General features: G+C 38.1%; 1 protein-coding gene across 8 annotated transcripts in view; it reads left to right on the forward strand.

Moving 5' to 3' along the window:
* Positions 1-24304, forward strand: part of GRIK1 (glutamate ionotropic receptor kainate type subunit 1) — a 369367-nt gene extending 345063 nt beyond the window's left edge. For 4 of the 8 annotated variants that reach the window (XM_042956729.1, XM_042956730.1, XM_042956732.1 and 1 more), the window contains 3 exons: positions 94-319; positions 6103-6353; positions 24149-24304. In XM_042956729.1, the coding sequence (XP_042812663.1) occupies positions 94-319; positions 6103-6353; positions 24149-24304 (633 nt within the window). Of the gene's footprint in view, positions 1-93; positions 320-6102; positions 6354-7707; positions 8411-23663; positions 23751-24148 lie in introns of those variants that run through there. The other 4 variants (XM_042956726.1, XM_042956727.1, XM_042956728.1 and 1 more) reach the window with 2 other exon arrangements.
* Positions 24305-24513: the final 209 nt, after the last annotated feature.

Genomic DNA, 24513 nt, shown 5'->3' on the forward strand with positions numbered 1-24513 from the left:
CTATACTATTTGGACCACTGGGATTTTGAATGGCTTTAGGATGCATATTCTCAGAGCTCTTTTGCTGGGGGGGTGTGCTTTCTTTACCTGCAGAAATCAAAGATATCTACCTATGAGAAGATGTGGGCATTTATGAGCAGCAGGCAGCAGACAGCCCTGGTAAAAAACAGTGATGAAGGGATCCAACGAGTACTCACCACTGACTATGCCCTATTGATGGAGTCCACCAGCATTGAGTATGTGACGCAGAGAAATTGCAACCTCACTCAGATTGGGGGCCTCATTGACTCCAAAGGTTATGGAGTGGGAACACCTATCGGTAAGAGAGGCAAGGCATCAGCCAAGACTGAGATGGGCAATGTCAATTATGAAGGATAGAAGGGAATAAACTCAGAGATACCTACTCCACACTCTGAGAAGTCCTACAATGCCTTTAGTGGACCAATAAATAAGGGAAATACTCATGTAGATCAGAGGCATGTTTTGAATTGACCATTCCCAGATATTTAACTTAATAAACTTTCAATCCATATTTCTTTTGAGTTCTACCACTGGATATTTGTTTGAATATATAGACTGTATTATTTTTACCTTCAAAAAATATTTTTTTAGACAAGGAACAACTCTTCCCTTTATTTATATAAATTTTTTAATTAATTTATTTATTTGGGAAGGGGGGTGGAGGTGCAGAAAGAGAGGGAGAGAGAGAATCCCAAGCAGGCTCCAAGATGTCAGTGCAGAGCTTGACACGGGGCTCAAACCAACAAACAGTGAGATCATTACATGAGCTGAAATCAAGAGTCAGATGCTCAACAGACGGAGCCACCCAGGTGCCCTGCTCAAAAAATATCTTTAAAAGAATATCTTCCTGATTAATCCTCTTGACGTTATTTCCTTCAGTACCTATACATGCCTATATAATTTTTCTATCTTAAATTATATTAGAATATAATGAAATTAATTATGCATGTAGATGATAAAAATTGAAAGGCTAAAGTTCCATGTCAATAGAAGTAAAATGAAAACTATATCTATAAAAGAAAAAAGTTAAAGATTAACTTATAGTTTTTTTCTGGCAATGTGTTAGATACAGTCAAGGATAACTAAAACCTCCAAATATTCCTATTTCTGCATTTTGTGCTACTGCTTTCTCTAGGGATATTATTGCCTTGTCGGCATACAGACACATACAGCAAGGTTTTCTTGTGTGTCTAACATATAGAACTATATTCTATACTTAAAGGACGATTATGGATTCCTCTCTATAGAAAAGTGTATTGGATAATGTTCGGGAATGGTGGTAATATGCTTTTCTCGAATGAGTCATTAGTAACTTTGTGATAAGCATTCCAAATTTTTTTTAATGTTTATCTTATTTTTGAGAGAGACAGTATGAGTGGAGAAGGGAAGAGTGAGGGGGGAGACAAAAAATCAAAGCAGGCTCCAGACTCTGAGCTGTCAGCACAGAGCCCAACGTGGAATTCAAGCCCACAAACCGTGAGATCATGACCTGAGCCAAAGTCAGATGCTTAACCAACGGAGCCACCCAGGTGCCCCATGATAAACATTCCAAAGAAGAGGAATCAGAGGCCATCTTAGACCACCGGGCTAGTCTAATAAGCAGAAATCTTGGTTACAGTCAAGTCATATGTCATATTATAAAGAATCCAAGGTAGATTAGATGTGCTTGTTTATAGATAGTATTATTTTTGTTTTTTGAAAGGGATTGTCCAGTCCAACCCTCAACATTAGACAGGGATCAAAAATTCAAATGCTTACAGAGGCCAAGCAGATATTATAATTGAATAAGCTTGTTTGCTTGAGGAAGCAATAGGGAATGTAGCAACTTTGGAAAATTAGAGACCGCATGACACATCTAAAGGGGGCACCCGCCTTTTAGGTTAGTCAGTTGCACGTGTGAGAATTTGAACACAAGTATGTGGAGATTCCATTTTTCATTTAAAAAAACCCAGATTTGGCGCCTGGGTGGCGCAGTCGGTTGGGCGTCCGACTTCAGCCAGGTCACGATCTCGCGGTCCGTGAGTTCGAGCCCCGGGTCAGGCTCTGGGCTGATGGCTCGGAGCCTGGAGCCTGTTTCCGATTCTGTGTCTCCCTCTCTCTCTGCCCCTCCCCCGTTCATGCTCTGTCTCTCTCTGTCCCAAAAATAAATAAAAATAAATAAATAAATAAATAAATAAATAAAAATAAAAAAAATTAAAAAACCCAGATTTTAGGGGTGCCTGGGTGGCTCAGTCGGTTAAGCATCCGACACGGGTCATGATCTCATGGTTTGTGAAGTCAGGCCCCGTAGCGGGGATTCTCTTGGGATTATCTGTCTCTCTCCCTTTCTCTCCGCCCCTCCTGCTCTCTTTCTCTGTCTCTCTCAAAATAAACAAACTTAAAAAAAATGAATTGAAAAGCTTAAAATTTCGGATTTTAAGTGGACTGTCCTAATATTAGGACATTCAGCCACAAATTCATTAAAAAAAGAGAGACTAGGTGTCCCATATTCAGATTTTGATCAGTATTAATTTCATTAACCAAATAAAGATCAACTTTCTTTACATTTCAGCATGAACACACACCAATTTTACTCCCTGCTAACTGGTGTTAGAAATGTATGCTACGGAGAAATTAACTCTATTATTGTTACTAAGAATGTATTCCGAATAAATCTGCAGAACGATTCAGCTAAGGAAACTATAATACTTTCTGGTCTCTTTCTTTTCAATAACTTTCCCTGATGACAGTAGTAATACTGCCAGTAAAGTGTATATTTGTGTTTCCCCAAATGGAAAACTCTCCTGTGATTAAGCCAACATGTTCTGCAGGGGACTCAGTGGGATTGTTAGACATTAATTAAAAGAATACCGTGACTCTTTTTGAAAAAAGTCTATTTCCCCAACCAAGCTTTGTCACCTCATTTTTGATAACATGGGTGGGGAGAGTGAGGCAGATGCTATTTTTATATATTCCATAACTTCTGCCTTCAGGCAAATGGGCCGATCAACGGATCATAAGTCAGACAAAAACACGAGGAGTGGCTGCTTTTGCCCAAATCACTCCAAATCAAGACCTTAAGACTGATTGCATTATATTCTGCATCTTCTCAGAGCAGTAATTGTGGTCTCCACCTAGAATTATGTTTAAATTGTAGAGTTGAAAACTGCACTTTTCTCATTTTGTCTTCCACCCCATAAGCCCATCTGACCACCTTTCAACTAGGCCTTGCTCACCAGATTTCCTGTCTGGCAATAATGATGGAAAATAACAATGGGTCTCACTCCTCCTGAGAATATTTGTCCTTTACTATGAGACTTTTCATGGGCATTTCTTCCAATGAACAGAATATAACACTATGGTTAAAATTTGGGGGTAGGGCAAATAGAAAGGAAGCAAGGGGCTTCTTTCTGCAACAGTCCTGAATCAATGCAGCAATTTAAAAATTACTCTGGCCTCCTGTAAATGAGGCTGACCCTCTGATGAGTATCACTGTATTTTATATGATATGATATAGAGATTTGAATGTTCCAATTCAGTCTACTTTTTGCCAATCTCACCCATACTCTGACACACAGGATCCAAAGTTGAAGAGCCTTTCCCCCTCCCTAGATAAAGAGAAATACACTCCAGGAATTTTTCATACTGGTTATAAACCTGTCAGGCTTTTAAACCAAAAACAATGAAGGAATAATTGGAACAGATGGCAGGCCTCAGAGAGAATACATCCCTTGGGAATACAGCTGTTGGATAAATTTGTGAGATGCTTCTTCTATGATGAATTGACTCTTTAAGAAAGCTCAGTTGCTATTTGGGAAGATCTGTGTGTGTATATATATATATATGCTTTTTCAAGTGACTTGTCATAAATCACTTCTCATGTCACTCAGTCCACTTAAGTAACAACAAAGAATGAAGCTAAAATATATTCAGATACAAAAAGTTCTCCACACACTTCAGTTCTTGCTCTCACTGACTCCCTGAAGGCTTCAGACTCTTTCCCATGGTCAAAGATTGGCAAAGTCAGCTCAGTCACGACACAAGATTGAAGCCTTTGCTTCTTTGAGACTCTCAGGACAAAAGTTCTGGAAATGTGCTTCCTGAGGGATTTGAAATAAAGCTTCAAGACAATGAGAGCAGTTATGGCTTAAACAGGTTACCAGGAGGCTGGAAATTACCCTCCTTAGAGAATAACTTTAAACGGAGATCCGATCCCCATCTGTCTGAATGTTTCAGGTACTGTGCAGCCTGAAGGCAGAAGGGGAGCACCAGTCACCATTTACTGAGGGCCCACTGTGCATACTGCTAGGATTACAGTGGCAACTGCTACCGTAAGAATCATTCTTAGGCTCTTCAAAGCATTTTATTATACATTGAAGCAAAGCTCTCCTGGTTTCACTTAATTGCTCACATGCTATGGGTATGTGAATGGTGCTAATTTTGACACTAACCATTATTCTGGGGGTGTTTAAGCAAGCGGTCAATATCTTTTAATTTGGTTTACAAGAGCCATTGTCTCACCAAAAATCCATTCTTTTAATTGAACAAGCCACAATCTAACTCCAAAACATTTTGCTCTTCTTTTAAACTTGATTTTGACTACTGACAATGACTTTAGGAAGTCTTGGGAGGAAAGAAAGAAAAATGACAAATGCCACAATGTGAACCTTCTGTTTTTCCAACATAAAATATGCCATGGAACATAAGGTTTGTGTATGTGGAGGTTGAAGGCAGGAAGGGGGGCAGGCTGTGGAGTAGAGAAAACAGCTTTCCTGGAAATAACACTAGGTAAGAAGTAAGAGGAAATGAGTTAAATCCTTGCCTCTGCCAGTAACTAGTACTTTTACTCATGCGTTCACATCCTAAATTTCTTGGAGTCTAAAATACGTGGACTGGACTATATGATTTCTAGATCTCTTTTGGTTCTAAGATGACACATTTTTCTACTTCCTATTTTATCTTTTGCATTTTTTTTTAATTTCTACCAAAAAAGAACTTTAAAGTTTGCAAACAGAAAGAGCCAAGGTGTACTACCTTCCTAATGAGTAGAAGAAATGCTAACGAAAATTCTTAACATCCAAGGAAAAATTGAGTAAATGCATCTTACCATCTTTTAATCTCTTCCTTTGCATTAATTGGCATAGGAATCCAGTACTGGACAAGCTATGGCTACAGACAGATGCCAGTACTTTCAACATAATTAAAAGTTTGATGACATTACTAGAAGTTTGAGTATAAAAAATATCAATGAAGTCCTTGCAAATTTTCCAAACCTAACTGAATTTTGTAGAACCTTTGAAGTATCCAAAACCTAATATTAATGGCATATTACTAAGTGTATTAGTCAGTATGGACTATTTACTGTAACCAACATTTGCTATTTTCAAATGGCTTACACAGTAAATGTTTCTTGAGCTTGTCATGGTCTGACATGGACTGAAAGAGAGACTTCTTCATGTAGTCATCCTGGGACCCAAACTCCTTCCAGTTGGTGGTTCCACTATCCCTAGTGCCTTGAAGTCCTTTCCTTCCTACTGCATATTTGGGGAAAGGGAGAGAGAAACTAGAGAATCACGTTGGGAGAATGTGAAATAGGACTGGAAATAGTCCTATGTCACTTCAGCTCCTAATGGCTGGAGACTGATCACATCACCATACTGAATGAATTGTAAGGAAGACTGGGAAATGTCTAGCTTCTGCCCTAGGAAGAAGACAAGATGGTACAGGTATTCATCTAGCCAGACTGTCACAATATTAAACAACTGAGAAAAAATAGAATCTGAACAACAAAATCCCCCGACGTGGGGAGAGATTTATGAAAAATTCACCAGAAGCAAGCGTATGTCACAGAATCCCCAGCTCAGCTTTTCCCTGTTTAAAAGGAATAGACAGCCTGGGCAAGAGTTAATCTCAGCATGTCAGCTATCCATTCTCCAATTATGTTGATCTTTCAAAATATAGAATTCAACTTGTGTGCCCTTTGCCAATCAATTTGTGGATTGGGATTTCCCAACAGCCATAAAGTAGTTACTTTTAAGACAATAATCCTTCCTGACATCTTCAACCCTTTGGTGACCAATATCCAAATGACATTCCTTACAGGCTCTCCCTACCGGGATAAAATCACTATCGCTATCCTTCAACTACAAGAAGAGGGCAAACTGCATATGATGAAAGAAAAGTGGTGGCGGGGAAATGGCTGCCCAGAGGAAGACAGCAAAGAGGCCAGTGCTCTGGGAGTAGAAAATATTGGGGGCATATTCATTGTTCTGGCTGCTGGACTGGTCCTCTCTGTATTTGTAGCCATTGGAGAATTTATATACAAATCACGGAAGAACAGTGATATTGAACAGGTGAGTCATCTCTTTCTAGGATTAGGTAGTTTTTAGTTTGTGTTATCTGTCTTAAGTTTGGGGGTTTTAAAGATGTCTGCCCTTTTTGTAACAGTCTATTGAATTAGATGCCCAGAAGAGCCATTTCTGAGTTAGAGCAAAGAGCTCTTGAATCCCTGCCAGGTGCTGCTGGCACTGCGGTGCCATCATTTATTAATGAGAAGAAGGAAGCGCCTTATATACTAAATCCAATTAGCCCTATTTGGAACGGCAGTGCAGAAATTCCAAACCCAGTTAATTTCTTGAACAGTTATTTGCTCTTAAGATAGAAATCCTCGATAAAGCAGGCAAGAAATAAATCCAAAATTGGAAAAGATATAAAAAGATCTTTGAGAGAAATGTTACCATCCTTTCTGGAAGTGTGGATGCTGAGCACATGTATGAATGCAAAGCAATTTACATAAAGATATAAATGCAGTATTTTGAAACTGAGCATTTACCTCTCCCAAAACATGATCTATAAAAAGGTAATTCATCAGGATTTTTTGGTCAGGAATAGGATAAATAACACAGAATGACAATGAAATATATTAGAGACTTTATTTTTCCAGATTGTATTTAGGATCATAGTTGATTTCAACAGTCAACCATTTTTGCCTGTCACTTTTATTTTTGATGGAAATCACACCAGGAGCTCCTACCATTCTGTATAAGATGATTATATTAAAGATAATTCTTTCATAAGCATACTAGAATAAACAAAGTACAAACTTCATGCCCATCATAGTGCATTAGACCACCCATTCAATTTAAAATTATTGTTAGAATTTTGAGACTATAAACTATTAATAACATGGCTAGTTTAATGCTCAGCTGTCACTGTCTTGAAATTACTAATCATTTTTAAACAAGGGGTTCCACATTTTCCCTTTGTATTGGGCCCCACAAATTATGTAGCCAGTTCTGATTAATAATTTCACACCAGTCCCACCTCCTTTAAGTGGAAACTCTCTTTAAGCTCCCAAAGCTGGGGATGATTGATTATAACTTGGTTTTATCATGATAATTTTCCCAAAATTACAAGGCAATTGTGAGAACATTAAACACCCCTTTTTTAGATTTTTTTAGAGAAAACTATCTTTACTTAAAAGGGAAAATGGACTGTTCTGCTTTGTTTTAACTTTCAATTTGCTCTTGAGGTGTCTTGTTTTATGCAACTAATTTGAAAAATAAAAGCTTGTATATGTTATGCTTTTAATGTGCTTCTCATAATTGCCAGCTTCATTTGATTTAAATTTTCATTTAAACATTCATTTTTGCTTCTGATTTATTCATTTTTTTCTATATTTTTTTCTCATTTCTTTTTGCATGCAAGGCTTTTTGTTTCTTTTATGGACTGAAGTGTAAACAAACCCATCCAACCAACTCCACTTCTGGAACCACTTTATCTACGGATTTAGAATGTGGCAAATTAATTCGAGAGGAGAGAGGGATTCGGACACAGTCCTCAGTTCACACTGTGTAATCAGTTAAAAAAAAAAAGTGTGCCCAGTAGAAATTGTTTCTGCTAATTGGTATTGTTGATGATATCTGTATCTTTTAAGCATAAATAGCCATAATTCTTTATCCTTTCAAGGTAGCAAAACTCATGGACTCTAGACATTGAATTCAATGCACTGAAAACAGATGCACATTCTGTGTTGAAACCGAGGTGTATTAGGGGCATATAAACTTCAATATATGTGTATTTTCCAGAATCTGCTATACCATCAAGACAACGGTTATCTTAGTTCTATATTTATGTGTTAAAAATAAGCAAGTCTTTCTTCGTGAAAAAGTAGATGTAGATTTTCAACAGTGCAAAGCATAAAAACAAAATGCTAGTATGGTGGAATTCTTTTTATCTTTGTGGACCTTTTTTTTTCTTTTTTTTTTTTAAACTCCTGTTTTCCCTCTCCCTGTCCCTTCTGTTCTATGTAGATCCACATATTCAAACTACCCGAAACCCTAACTTTTGGTAGTAAGTCCATGACAACGTTGACGTTCAACTCAAATTGATTCCACTATTTAAAATGTATTATTTACACAAAGACTCAAGGTGTCTTATATTTTAAAAATTGAAAAACGTGATCCAGAAAATGGAAACTAAACTTGAACCCTCTGGCGTCACAGAAGAGCATTAGCTACGCTGAACTTCACTCAGAAAGGCACAACTCAGTCGAAAATGATTCTTGGGTCGAAATTCATTAACATCAAGCTCTCTCGTAACATTTACCTGACAACCCTCTGTAGGTTCAGATCATAGTATGTTCAGAGTCTCCAAGGAACTGTGGTTTTTTTCATGCTGCAGACTATTTCTTGCAAGCTCCAGACAAACTCCTAAACTAGGAACTAACACATAGCATCTTCTATTTTCCACTGACTCACTTTCACTATGCATTGACGAACATCTTTTCACAAGATGTAATTTTATTCCTTTCCTACTCACCCAGCATAGAGTGGTTGTTCTCCTCACAATCTTTTCTGAGCATTAACACTTTCACAATCATTTCTTCGGATGCTTTGTCATTATCAATTCACTCCAAGTATATTAGGGAGAAGGGCAAGGAGGAGAAAATAAATAGAGGAAAGAATTTCCATACACATTAGTTACAGATCTCTAGATTTATTTTCCACCTGCATTCAAAATGCTGTAAATAATTCCCACTCTAACTCAGCTTGGTGACATAAGAAACCAACTGCATACTTAATTTGTTGTGATGGAGGATGTCTGCCTGCCCTCTGAGCTTCTTTTCCTCTTCACAGTGCGTAGGGGAATTGAGGATGCCTTTCATCTTCCCCCAGCATGGGATCAGTTGGTCTTTGTTCTCCTTAATGGGATTACCTTTGACATGTGAAGTTAGCCCCAAAACATATTTCTCAGAATTAAAGATAAGCCATCTGTGCAATCATGTAGCATTTTGCCTTCTCTTTGCTTAGCTTTAAATGGGTTCCAATTTTTGAACCACAGGTCCCTCCAGTCAAAACTATATTTCTCCAGTAACGCATGCATAGGAAAGTTGACTCCTGCCCTGATTTTCTCAGTCTTGCTTTCTTCTTTAAATAAATGTGCTTTTAAGAAAATATCTCTAAATTACACTAACATTTATCTACTGTTATTAAAGTGAAAGCAGCACACTTTGTCCTGGGTCAGAGTTTACATCTTCATAATCAATAGAGGCAAACATTGGGGTATTTTAGTATTCAGAATTAATTGATTCTGTATGTGGAAACCACAAATTACATGAGTTTATCTTCCCAAGGACTATTTAATAAATCAAAGATGCTACCAAAAAAGTTCAAGGGTGATTGATGAAGTTGAGATGATCAAGGGGTTAGCGATAACAAAATCTGCTTTTCTACAAAGACTCTCCTTTGAAAGTGTAATTCAGAGTTTGGGTAAACTTAATAGTTGTGTGCCACTTTAAGCTGTATACTACCTATTTCTGATATTTATATCTTATTTTACAGTTTTCAAAATGTTTTGAAATGATACAGCATTACATTTAATCCATTCAACAATTTTATTTCAGCTTTACTAACAGAGAAATAAGCAGTCAGCAGCCTGGAGTCCTAGAATTTAGAATTATAGGAGAATTTTCAAAATCAACCAAACTTAGGTGCAGGTTCTAGTACAGCCACATGCTGAATCACAGCAGACAAGTGACTACATTTCTCAGAGCCTTAGTTTCTTAGTAGGTAATATTAGGACATAATTTCTTGGTCATAAGGTACCATTGACAAGTGTTATTCAAATTAGATTTTCTGGTCAAGGAACCCATGGAACACTACTCTAAACTTTCTTTACGGCATGATATCTCAGTGTTTTTAACATGTTATGATGCATTGGGAATTTTCAACAAGATTGGAAAGCATTCAGTATTTCCCAAACTTATTACATAGCAGAATCTGTTTTTCCCCTGAAGTATCTTGAGAGACCATTGTTCTACAGATCATACTCAGGGAATGCTGGCTTGATGATATGTACCTCATCCAGTGTTATTGTACAAAACACATTAACCATGCCTGGCACATCGTTGCCATTCAGTAAACAATGGTATTGATGACTGGGAGTAGTTTTTAAATTCTCTGAGCCCTAGTTTCCTCATTTGTAAAATAAGATAATTTGTTGACCTATATTTTCTTTGAGAATTAAATGAAATTCTATAATGGTATCGAAAATAAGATCATTTATAAGAATTCTGTTAACAGATATTGGTTAACAGATATTAGCTCCTTATAGAGAAATTAGGTATTGCTATCTGGTCATGTGGCCAGTAAGTACAATTTATCATGCATCTTAATACACAGTCTGTCTGGAAAAGAGGTTTTCCAATTTACAGGTTCAAACTCTCTCTCTAAAACCACTTTTCCTCACACAATCATTAAAAATCAAGGACAAGTTCATTGCACCCCAGGGAAGGACCCAAACTGGCAACACATGAGGATCCAGTAGAAGTCATGAACCTCATCTCTAGAAATTCTAATTTGATTAGTCTGGAAGGAGGGTAGGACAATAGTTTTTTAAGGTAGTCAGTTGATTTTACTGTGCAGTAGTGATCTAAAGCATAATCTTATGTGTGTAATCAGCATTCAATAATTCATTGATGTCTGTTGATTGATTCCAGAGGTACAACCACTAATTCTAAGCCAAGATATACTCACATATTTGGCATTCAATATTCAATAAACCCTTTATAAAAAGAGTTCAAAAAGAAACTGCACATCTTTGAGATAAAAATTTCATTATATTCAATTGATGACCTTCATGTTTAGTTATAGTTTTTAGACCTACTCAAAATGATCAAATAGGTAGTTTAATTGGTCTCTGTGCCCTTTTTTCCCGTGAAGAACTTCTATTCATTTCAGAAACCAAGGCTCCTTACACTTCTTTTTCTTTTTATACATGCCCTAGACAACCAATTCTTGACATCAAGTAAATGACTGCTGAAACCACAGTGACTCCAACAGGGGCCATTGCATTTTAAGTGAAATTTAGAAAAAAAGAACCTTGAACATGAAAGAAAAAATTCCAAACTCTGTTTTTTTTTTTTTTGCCATTAGTTCTCAGAACTTTGGTGTGCCTCAGAATCAACCGGGGAAATTATTTAAAATATGGATTATAGGTTTTACCTCCATAGATTGCTTCTCAGTGAGTGTAATCCAGGAATTGGTGACTTTTTAACAAAATCTGAAAGCGAATGCTTAAAATTAGTTGTAGACATTAGTTTCCATAAAAAAAAAAAATAGCTTCAATATAGCAGTTTTCTCCAAAATTAGGTCATGTACATGAGTTTTTTTAGTACAAGGGATTTTTTAAAAATACCTTTCCTTACATGAGCTTTTTTTCCCCCAACAATCTTAAATACAGCTGTTTTACTTTAAAACTTTGGTAAGCATGAGTTTTCTTTAAAGCTAGATGGAACACAGCAATTTGACTTCAAGTGGTGAGGGTGAGATTTTATTAACATTGGCAGGTTATCTGTGGCTTATACTTTGAGGAATACTGTTTAAAGTTAGCAAGAGAGCAGAGAGGTGTTTGAAAAGATTGAACAGTGCATCGACAACTATGGAGCATATAACACTGTCTAATCCAATTCCTGACAAGCCTGTTTATAATCCAATGCAATAAGGAAAAAAATAAAGTTTATTTTGTCTTAGACTAAAATTAGAAGTTGAATTATTTTAGAGTTTTTCCAGAAAAACTGCAACTACCTGAGGACACATGGTGGGTAGAGATCATGCCCTTAGGAAAATCAGCTGGATTATATAGTTATAAACCTATCCCCCCCAAAAAAAATATTTCCAAATACCTCATTACATTTGACTAGCATTATATTATGTTCTATATGAGCCATCTATGGCAAAGCAGCAAAACAATGAATCCCAATTAGTTTCCAAGCCCGTGACCCTTTATACTATAAGGTCTATTTCCCAGTAAGCAATTTAAAAGTAGCCTGAACAGCCTTGAAAAGCAAAAGGAAAGCAAGGCATTCCTACTTCTCGGACTATTTTCTGCACATCTGACTGTGCCAAATGGCATTATTAATTAACTCTTATAGATAATGAAAAATTTCTGCTTGATGCTGCAGTTTTAACTTGCCTTTAGGAACCATCTCATTATGCTTCCCGCAGTTATGGAATTTTATGTCCAGATGCACAGGCATATTAAAATCATTTTTGCTTTCAAAATCCTCTCCGTAGAGACTGATATCATGGAAAATGGGATTCTCCCTTAAATTTTCAAAAAAATTCTACTTACACAGATGAGAACGTTTTGGTGATAAAAGCCCAAATGTTCTATGTGGTTACACCCGCTACAAAATCTGAACTTTGTAGTCATCAACCCAAATGGGGCTAATTGGCCAAATTGCACAACCCCACCGTGTCTCCGTGCTTCAGCATATACACCCAGAAACACACAAAAAGCATGAGTAGGACCTGAGTGATGGAATGGAGTTACTGTCGCTCCTTTATCTACTAAGCTTAAGTTAGCAAAACCAGGATTTTCTTTCTGTCCAATTTTTAACTGAAGTGTTTAGACTTCAAATATTCAGATTTTTCCATTTCAAAAAAAGGTTGTTGCCCTGATCACGTTAGTCCTTACCAACCGTAGGAACTAAGAAACTACTGTCCCCAGGTAACCTACCCTAATATGCAATTATCTTTTAAAAAAAATTTTTTTAATGTGTATTTATTTTTGAGAGACAGAGAAACACAGGGTGCAAGTAGGAGAGGGGCAGAGAGTGAGAGGGAGACACAGAATCCAAAGCAGGCTCCAGACACTGAGCTGTCAGCACAGAGCCCGTTTTGGGGCTCGAACTCATGAACTGTGCGATCCTGACTGAGCCAAAGTCGGACGCGTAAACTGACTGAGCCACCCAGGCACCCCGATATGCAATTATCTTAAGTCCTAAGTATCAGTTGGCACATTATCAGATGCTTCCACACGTTCTCATTCATTTCTTCTGTAGTCAGATCACTTTATTTAGCAAGTCATTTGGAGAAATCTCAATCAGGTTATTTCTGTAATTGTACAAAGAGGTTTTCCTTTGCCTGGAAACCCAAACATTCATCAATTCACAGAGAGGCCAGGAAGCAATTAACATCCATTTAGAAATAACTTTTCCAGTGTACAGTGGCAGTGTTTTAAAACCAAACAAATTCTGAAAGGTGTAAATGATTCAACGAAAACATGACTTGGGAGTCACAAGCCAAGAGTTCAGGTCCCTGTACTGCTACTGAATAGCTATGTGACTTTGGGCAAGTTGTTGTCCCTCTCTTATTCTCAGTCTCCCCAGCTGTGACACGAAGGGATGACATTTTTTTCTTTTTTTTTTAAGTTTATCTATTTATTTTGAGAAAGAAACAGAGACAGCAAGCAGGGGAGGGGCAGAGAGAGGGGGAGAGAGAGAGAGAGAATCCCAAGCAGGCTCCTCGTCAGCACAGAGCTCGATGTGGGGCTGAAACCCACAAACCATGAGATCATGACCTGAGCCAAAATCAAGAGTCAGACACTTAACTGACTGAGTCACCCAGGAGCCCTGAAGTGGTGATATTTAAAGTTCTCTGCAATCACAGTATTTTTTTAAGTTTGATAGAAAGTGGGAAGGAAATAAAAAGAAGCAGGACCAAACAACAACAACAAAAAAAACCTTGACCAAATACCAAATACAAATATAAATATGATTGTGCAGTTACCTTAAACATATTAAATTTTTATTTTCATAAACAGAATTACCTTTTCCTGCCAGTGCTGCAGGATGAAATGGTCTACTCTGGATAAAGAGAAAACTGGCCATCATGGCATCAAAGAGTGAAAAAGTTCTCATCCAGTCATAAGCAAAGTGTTACAAACACAGGAAAGGCTACAAAAGTGGACTCATTCTTGACTTTGATGAGCCTACAGAGTAGGTGAAAGAAAGAAAGAAAGAAAGAAAGAAAGAAAGAAAGAAAGAAAGAAAGAAAAAGAGAAAGAAAACAAAATAAAACAAACCAACAAGCAAAACAAGACATAGCTAGAAGTTATTCATAGCTATGGAATGGGTTATATTCTCAGTCACAATTCAAGAGAGGAGATGGGGAAACCTATTCTGTAAATGGAACTTCAGTAATTCTGTTAAAGAAAGACAAAGGGAAACAAAGAAAAAGGTTGATGTGCTTTTATTTTCTATTGTTTTTACCCCTATCCTCCTCCACCCTTAAGCACCAATGTTTTTATCTGTACAGCTTCCAAGCCAGAGATGAATCAGACTCTTAGCTTTTGAGTTTTAAGTAGACTTTACAAATTTGTAGTATAGACAAAAATCTTGGAAACCATGGCTTTCAGTCTCAAGAACCAGGTGTTTTGTTGAATAGATTAGTTGTTATTGGAAAAGCTTATCTGTAATTAACAAGAGCCAAAACCCAGAGGCCCAAGGTTGTGGAAATATACAAAATAATGATTTCTTCCCTCATGATCCTATCCCTGACCAGCTTTTGACCACTAGGAAAGAAGGGAAGAATGGGAGGGAAGTCATTAAATCTTAGTGGTACTGGAATCCCTGAGAGAAGGCTCATGGCCATCCATGAGCCAAGTCCCAACTTGAGGACAGGAAAATAGAAACCTCAGAAAAGTTCTGGGAGATCTTGAACAGAAAATGCCATATTGGAGTTTACAGGGTGTAGCCCAGGAGATGGGAAAACTTGAGAAAAATCTTACATCCAATTGTTTCCAGAATGGTGCAATAACAATATCTAGGTCATGAACCTATGAATAGCTTCGTAGAGTCCTGCTCAGTCCCAGAGCATCTCAGGGAAAACAGTGAAAACTCCATGGCACTTCTCAATGAAGAGCCTTGCAGAAGGGCTGAATCAGTGGATTGAAAGGTTGAGGTTGGAGTGGAAAAAGACTCAATGTGTAGACCTGACATGGAGGCCATAGTGGGGCCACAAGCACTTAGAGGACTCAGCAGAGAAAGTGCAGCACTGATGGCCTCCTAGCATCCAACCCCAGTGGAAGCCAAAGAATGTAGTATGGCCATGGATCAGCTGCTCCCACCATCACCAATGCCCAGACCCTCTATTAAATTTTCCTAAGCCCAGATGCACCTGGGAAAGAAGAGAAGAAGAAGGGAGGAGGAGAGAGGTTCATATTAACTGAGCCATTAACCAAAAGAAACTCAGTTTTAAACAATGAGTGAGTTACATTGAGTTGACAACATCTACTAGTGGATGGGAACCTCTAAGGTAAGGTGGGATCTGTTCTTATTTTTTTACGGCATCACATGGTTTTCTTGCACACCTAAGTTTATAGCTTGAGAAAAATGTATGTCCACTACATGTGGGCATAAGCTAGTACCGCAAGGACTCCACGGTTGTGCACATATACACTGTGGACACTAAAACCCTCCATCAGGTTCAATCTACCTCAAGGCCAAGGCCATTCTCTATATGAGAAGGGGCATGCAAAGAATTTCTTGGAATTATATATTTATGGCCCTAACTCAGCCTCTGAGTTGCAGAAAGGACAGGCCCTCTTCTCCATGTGGTAATGGAAAGTCAGTCCTCATAGTATCATCTCAAGTTCAGCATGGAGGCCTGCTCAGGTACACATGAGGCCAATAACAGAGGAAGTGTGTAGGCCCCAAGCTTGCACAAGGGGCTGAGGCAGGCTTGGGAGACGTAGGGAAGCCAGAGAGAAGCCAGAAGGCCAGAGAAGAAAGTTATGGTGGCCTCTGATGGTGACTCCAGATAGGAGAAAGGCACTGTGGGTACCTTGGATTGGCATACAAACCCACATCTCTGCCATTTTTAAGCAAGGAGGGTTGCTCATCTCAGATATGTCCAGCCCACCTGAAGCTTATCCTTACGGCAGAAACAACTTGCAGCTGTCTAGTCATAATGCTTGGGGGGGGGGGACACTCTGCAGCCATCTCTCCAAACTCATCAGCAACTTTCATGCCCTCCTGGAGCAGGGGAAAGTCTCGCTGCTCTTGAGCACACTTCAGAGGTCATGGGAGACGGTCTCCAACCAGCCTGATGATCAGCTCTGATGATATTTCTGCACTCAGTGACTGCTTCCTCTGAATATGGGACAGAAAGTTGGCATGATTTCCTTGTGTTTTCAGGTCCCTTCATCTATTAAGCTGTCCCCACATCTATTTGCCTTATCTCACCCCATGAGAGTTTGACCCCAAAAGTTGCAAGTGAGGGGCCCCTTCTCTGGTATTCCTCAGCATCTAGGCTGTCCTAGCCCCTGGCTGGATGATTCTCCTTGAAAAGAAACACAGAACAGTCCTAGCTTCATACCCCAGCCACAATCTCAGGGGCTGGGCCCTGAAGGCTCGAAGGCAAACTTTTACAATTCAAAGTGCCTTCTTTTTCCTTCTTTCAAACACCTAGCTGTTGTAATTAATAGCTTCAAAGACTGCAGTGGCTTCTATAGATCCACAAAAATCTATTTAAGAACTCAAAGCTGCAAATTTTACTTTTTTTCCTCTTTCTATGTCATCCCTACCCTGAGGGCAATGCATACAAAAGCTCTTGCTATAACTTTAAAAGTGAGAAAAAGGGTTCAGATTCAGAAGATTTGGTAAAGTACACGGATTAATATCAAAATGGAACATTGCTTCAGTGTTAACCTCACTTTTCAAAGTTTTCTATGAAATTATTCCTAATGTTAGAGGAGAACAAACTAATACCCCCAAGAATTTTGTAGAGTCTTGGGCAGCCACCCATAGTGAAAAATTTCTTAAAGAATTCTTAAAAATAAATAAATTATATATATAATAATATACATATTATATATCCATATATATATATCCATATATATATATACCCATATATATATATATATATATACCCATATATATATATATATCCATTCTACAATAGACTTATTTACACTTATTCTAATGGAAGAAAAGTTTTCTAAATAAAATCTTTAAACAAAAATGAACCCTAGAAAGATGATCCTCATGTATCTAGTGTCATTGACTAACCTTGTGTCCCCCATAGGTGTATGTTTATGGTTTGAAGGAACTCGGATTGGAAAACAGAGAATTCTGGGATATGTTTTCATGCAGGGGATCAGCTTACATCTAGGATCTGAGACAGCAAAAATGTTGGCACCAAGTCTCAAGTGTGGGGGCAAAAAAAGTAAAATGGAGGAGACGAGAAGGAAAAGGACAGAGATGGTGAAAACATGACATTAAAATGAGCCAGGAGGGGCACCTAGCTGGCTAAGTCAGTTGGGATTTTGACTACGGCTCAGGTCATGATCACGGTTCGTGAGTTTGAGCCCCATGTCAGGCTCTGAGCTGACAGTTCAGAGCCTAGAACCTGCTTCGGATTCTGCGTCTCCCTCTCTCTCTGTTGCTCCCCTGCTGGTTCTCTCTCTCAAAACTAAATAAAGATTAAAAATTAAAAAAAAAAAAGAGAGATAGGAAAATAAGTTAGTGGGGTTGATATACTGTAGCCCCAGGGAAAATGTAGGAGTGAAGAGCCAGTTGAAAATTAGCTGGGTAAGGAGTGGCTTCTGGGTGACAGGTGGGGATAGCGGACCACACTTTTAAGTTTTAGGCCAATGTCTAGATTTCCTCCATCCAGAAATTTTTGGCACAGATTCAGGAGATGAGAATCGGCTTCCTCATTAGCTTTCAGGCACAATTAATCATAATCACTATTCTCGAAGCTAGTATGATGGCTGACTCCCAACCTCTCAGATATATATATATTTTTTAATCCAAGGATGGCTGCATGAGAGATGGCCCAGGAATTCTGAATGAACCCAGAAAACCGATAAAACCAGAGCAAATGGTAGCCAAATTCTGAGTTTTGGAATGCAAGAATTTCACACAAAATGGTATACACATAGCTACTCTAAAAATCTCCCTCCTCCTTCCTTAACATAATTAGTGGGGGATCACTGAAGCTTGATCTCTGCTCTTAGATCATCAATTATCCTGTGAAGACATAAAACACTTATGCAGAGAGGTGACCAGACTTTCCAAAGTCTTAAGGTAGCAAATGTATGAATAGGATTCTGTTCTTATTCCTTAAAAAGTTTCCTGACATTTTGAACATTTTAGGTTTGTTCCCGTATTGAATCTCACAGTTTAAAAATGTTAAGGATGTGAATACTTAGACCATCTCGTTAAAAAGAAAAAAAAAAAAAAATCATTGAGACACTGCCTCCAGACTATGATAGTAATTCAACCAAACCAAGAACATAACAGCAATGATAATCTCATCATTTCTCAGTAACCCATTCCTTGATTTCTATATTTGTTAAAATTCAGTCTATTTTACTAAAAATAGTCTTTACAAAAAAGGCTTCAAGTTAGAGCTTGCTTTCAAGTTAAAGCATATCTATATAATGAAAGCTTTTACATTTATAAAATGACACAAATATTATCTGTATCTTTCTTCAACACATAATGTGAAAATTTATTAGACAATGTCACAGACCACTTCAAGTGTCTTTAAACAAAGAGCATAATAAAGAGAGAAACCTGTACAAAATGTAAGGTATAAAGGTATTCACCCCAAGTTCTTCTAAATGTACCAATGAATAAAGCATGGAATGCATAAATATTAAATATACAAGAGAAATCAGTCTGATAGTCACAATCTGATGCCACATTTGCAACCAGTATGAAAGCCAATACCAGACAGCTTAGCCTTGGTCCTTTCAATATTGTAAACCCAAATCAAATTTCAGCACACAGTTCTTCCTATAACGTAAAGGAAATCACTCCCCACCCCTAGACTCGGGGGGGGGGGGCAGGTAATTTTAGGTACAAAACAAGAATTCATTTAACTTCTCCCATCCCTTCCAGGGGAATATTTGCAATAGAAGGATAAAGGTGTCAGGAGAAGAATAATTTATGTTCAGGTTCACACTAGTACCAAGAAACCAAATATTAAGGATTAATCCAAAGGAGGTGCCATGATGTCAGCAATTATTAAAAAAAAAAAAAAATCAAGACAAAGAGGAAGGTAAAAGAAAGTAAAAGAAGGCAGGAAAAGAGGACAGGGGGCTCACTAGGGTCACACTACAGGCACAAAAGGAATGGAGAAGAGGAATGGTTTTCTGCAAAAGAAATAAGCAAATCAGGGGTGCCTGGGTGGCTCAGATGGTTAAACATCTGACTTCAGCTCAGGTCATGATCTCACAGTTTGTGGGTTTGAGTCCCGCGTTGGGCTCTGTGCTGACAGCTCAGAGCCCAGAGCCTGCTTTGGATTCTGTGTCTCCCTCTCTCTCTGCCCCTCCCCTGCTCATGCGTGTGCTCACGTGCGTGCTCTCTCTCTCTCTCAAAAATAAACATTAAAACAAAGAAAGAAAGAAAGAAAGAAAGAAAGAAAGAAAGAAAGAAAGAAAGAAGAAATCCTTCTCCTTCTAAAACCAGGAGAATACAGTGCTAGCTGAAGTTTCACTCATGGTTTCTAGTAGATGAACTTGTTTCTCACTTTCCTTTCCTCTGCAAGAGAAGTCACATGCACATGTAGGTGCATGCACACAAGCACGCACACACATGCGATCCCTGCACACACACATCACTTTATCTTTGGACACTGTTCAGAACGGCGTAAATGACACTAACACAGTTTATTACTATAAATCCATTCATAAGTGAATTTTCCTATCAAACTTATCATCATAGCAATTCACAGTAAATGGGTTCAGATGCATAGAGATAAGTTTTTTTTAAATGGCAAAGAGCTGTGGCTAATTTTCATTTCTTTCTCATGCTTGAGCACCTATCCTTCAGAGGCAAGACACAAGCTATCGTAAATCTTATTACTGCATAAACACAAAAACGTGTTATGAGCTGGCTGAAGCAAATAAAATAAGCATTGAAAAATCTATGTATTAAACATGTATAGAACGTACTTTAACAAAACACTGGTGGAAACAAAGAATCGGTGCATAGAAGGGCATACAACAGATAATATTAAAGGATCATCAACTTTTCACTGTTCCTCCCTTCCTTCCATCAAAAAAAAAAAAAAAAAAAAAACCACCAAAATACATATCAGTAAGTTTCATAGACTTAAACTATTTTCAGTGATATATACAATGTTATTTTTTTAAGTTTATTTATTCTGAGAGAGAGAGAGAGACAGTGTGAGTGGGGGAAGGACAGAGAGAGAGGGAGAGAAAGAATCCCAAGAAGATTCCGTGCTGCCAGCATAGAGCCCAATTTGGGGCTCAAACTCATGAAATCATGAGATCATATCCTGAAACCAAGAGTTAGACACTTACATGACTGAACCACCCAGGTGCCCCTATACAATGTTATTTTATTTTTTTATTTTTTTAATGTTTGTTTATTTTTGAGAGAGAAAGAGAGACAGACAGACAGAATCCGAAGCAGGCTCCAGGCAGCACAGAGACCGACACGGGCTTGAACTCACGAACCGCAAGATCATGACCTGGGCCGAAGTCGGCCGCTTAACCGACTGAGCCACCCAGGCGCCCCTATACCATGTTATTTTAAAGAAATAGAGAAACTTACCATGGGTCAGGCATTGTGCTGTTTTACATGTACCCGCTCAATGGTTCACAAAATAACTCTTATGAAAAGGATTCTACTATTGTTTCCATTGTATAGATAAAGAAGCTGAATCAAAGAGAAAAGAAACATCTTGCCCAGTGTAATCCAGCTACTAGGCAGCACAGCTGAAATTTCACTTCCAGCATTCTGAGACCAGGGGTCAACTCACAAGTATGATTCATGGTCATATATGTAGATCCATTGAAAACATGAATTCCATCCACCAGAGAAAAATAGGAGGACCCCGGCTGCATACTACAGGCTAATTTCCAGTCTTCCAAACACCAGAGGATTCTGCTGGGGTATTCATCCTACCCCTAATGTCCCTGCCTCCTGAGCAAGGTGGTAGATGGTCATCAACATGTCTGATACTTTCTAATGAAATTAGTTTAGAAATTTAAACGTCTGTGCTTAACCATAATTTTTCTACGGCTCTGCAGATACAAGGGAGTTCATAAAAACCAAGTCCAGAAATAGAAGCTTTGGAAAGCTACTTAGATTTTTATCCTAATTCAGACGCTCAATTTATCTATATCTATCTATCTATCTATCTATCTATCTATCTATCTATCTCTCTCTCTCTCTATCTATCTATCTATATCTTTAATTCTGAGATTGTGAAAGACAAATCAATGAATGAATAGGAAACCCTCCCAGGCCCCTCTGTGCTGAGAGATGACCTTCACATTTTCATTTCCTGTGGATACAAGAGTGTATGGTTTGCTTGAGCTCATGGCTGGTAGGGACCTTAAAGGTCATCTTTCCTTATGACTACAGCAAAAACTTGGAAGCAGAAAGGTCAGTCCCAATATCTTGCCATTTTCTTTTTGACAGTTGGAGACAAAGTGAGAATCAAAAAGAAATCATCATTTGTGACCAAAGACAGAGAAACCAGACCACTCATAAAACTGTATATATTTTTACTTTCATGAGGGCAGCAAAAAATAAATACCTAGGGTTAATGAAAGGAATAGACATTTGCTGCATTTTAAGGCAATACAAAAGTGGAAGGAAGATTGTGTTTTAAAGAGAAACATAATTAAAACATATTGTCAAGACAAGAACTGTGGTTACCCCTCTACCCAATACAGGAAAGAGAGAGTTTCATCAAGTTCTTTCCTCGTTGTGAGCCACACCTGGAGAATCACTTTGGTGGTTTCAGTGCAAAATGAAGAGAAATGTCTAAACTCAAATGTTTCAGACTTCAAGTAAAACAGAAATATTGCAATTTCTTAACATGCATTTATGAGAAAAGAATCTACAAAAGCTCTTTATAGTAGTTAAGTAAAAAAAAAAAAAAAGGCGTTGATGTCAAGTGAAGGCAGTTGAGTCTTTGAAATAAGATAGACTGAGTTCAAATGCAAGCTCTTACGAACCACATTTCCTGGGCAAATTACTTAACATTTCCAATAGTAAATTTCCCCATCTATATAATGGGCATAAGAATTCCTTCCTTATAAGGTTGCTGTAAGATTTGTTTGTAATAGTATGTATAAAGTCCTTTGCACTTCCTCCTTCTTTCCCTCTCTTCCTTCCATTTTAATGATCTTCCTGAAATTAGAAATGTCCTGTACAAAATGCAAAACAAAACGAAACAAACCCAAAAAACAAAAACACTTCTTCCATTGAAATATCTCTCTGAGCAAAATTTTCAAGACCCCTATACAATACCAGGTGTCATATGGCACTATAAAATATGCAGTCCGTCTGGTAGCAACAGAAAAATTTCACATCACAAAATGCTATCAAAAAACATTAAATTTCAGTTGTGACATACGTGCTATAACACTTTTTGTAAGTATAATTCATAGAAAACATTTCTGAAGTTTTTCTTTGGGTGGCATGATCCCCCTCTCAATTCACTGAAGCCACAGCTTATGATTTGAAAGAAAATGAACACGAATGACATGAATTCTTAGTGCCATATGAAAATGAAAATGAAACTCAAAGTCTATAAACACGTGCAAAAGAGACAAGAAGTCACAAAAACTACTACTTTTTCAGAGGTGTACATCTGGTAGGCCAGCAATGTATATCTAGGAACCAAATGTATCTGTCTAGCTTTCAAATCAAGTAGACAAATTAAAACTATTGCTTATTTAAACGACATCAACTTTTTTGTGGAACAAAACTGGAGTGTAAATTTTCAAAAATACATGTTGCGCGTTGATACGCAAGGACCGGAGGAGACATTTCCTACTTTGAACACAGGAAACACCAGTTTCCTTCCTGTCAGAAGCTCACAGCCTAGAGAAATCATTGGGGGGCACGTGGTCATATGACTTTCAACCCATCCGTTTTGTGGGTTCGTGACAAAGGAGTCCCATGCTTGCACTTGCATACACCTTACCAGAGGCTTGGGGATTTTAAGGGTGTTTTAAGGGTTACCTCATCAAGAACAATACTAAGTTATGGAAATCTCTATTAGCAGGAATGTGTCACTCAAAGATCTGATATTGGCTGGAAAAAAACGGTAGCAAATTATGTTTGATTACACCATTGTACACTGTGCATGCGAATACATAACAGTGGAATTGTAATCGATACGTACATATATATGCCATCTGCACTCACGTGACGTTTCATGATCATCACTCCATTTTCTCTTCGTATTATGCCATCATCTTTGCTGTGCGGTTCGGTACCATATTATTTTCATTTCAACCACAGCTGCATCATTGCTGCTGCCAGATCTCTGTTTTTTGGAGAAAATATACAATTTAAAATTGTTTTTTTTCTTTTTTTTTATCAGAAAGGAAAGTCATCAAGAATTAGATTTTATTTTAGGAACAAAGTAAGGTTTCATGGGAGAAAAAAACAAAGCCTTGGTGTAGAGAAGGTTTGTTCATTTTCTATAGCATTACTGAAGTGTCCTGTATGCCTTGATAAACCTATCAATGTTTGGATCATCTCAATGGGGGAAATGACTTAACTTAACTCTATTTTGGTGTCTCGGCAAAGGTAAGTTGTCTATTTCGAGAGCCTAACTGGGTAGTTTTGTACTACTGCATCTTGTGAATGAAACCCCAAAGTCTACCCAGCTAGCTTGCTGCCTCCGTTTCCCCAAGTAGAAAAGGCGAATGGCCAGTGGGTGGAGGAGGAGGTGTGGGAACTGGCCGGGAATTTACAGTGTGGCAGAGTTACCTTAGACCAATATCTTGTATTGGTGAGAGACAGATCAGTGGAGGGGGCAGCTAGTTAGGTTAAACTGATGCTCTGTTATTTCATGTTCTCTAGTGTCTCTCTTTCAATGCCATCATGGAAGAACTGGGAATCTCACTCAAAAATCAGAAAAAGCTAAAGAAAAAGTCAAGAACTAAGGGGAAATCTCCCTTCACAAGTATCCTTACTTGTCATCAGAGACGAACTCAGAGGAAAGAGACTGTGGCGTGATCCAAGAAAACACCTGCAGGCAGCTTTCAGGAAGGAAAACGATACGCTCGCTACAGGTTTTGGGGAGGAAAGATTCCTGACAAGTGTGTGATGTGTTTCCCTGTATCTATATTCATAACTCTGGGTATGCATATAGATATGCGAAATACAACAGCTTTAAAAAGCTCACAGAGACAGATATTACTTGGGAAGTGCCACTGGTTCTTTTG

This window comes from Panthera tigris, chromosome C2 (genome assembly GCF_018350195.1).
Source record: "Panthera tigris isolate Pti1 chromosome C2, P.tigris_Pti1_mat1.1, whole genome shotgun sequence".
Classification (NCBI taxonomy): domain Eukaryota; kingdom Metazoa; phylum Chordata; class Mammalia; order Carnivora; family Felidae; genus Panthera; species Panthera tigris.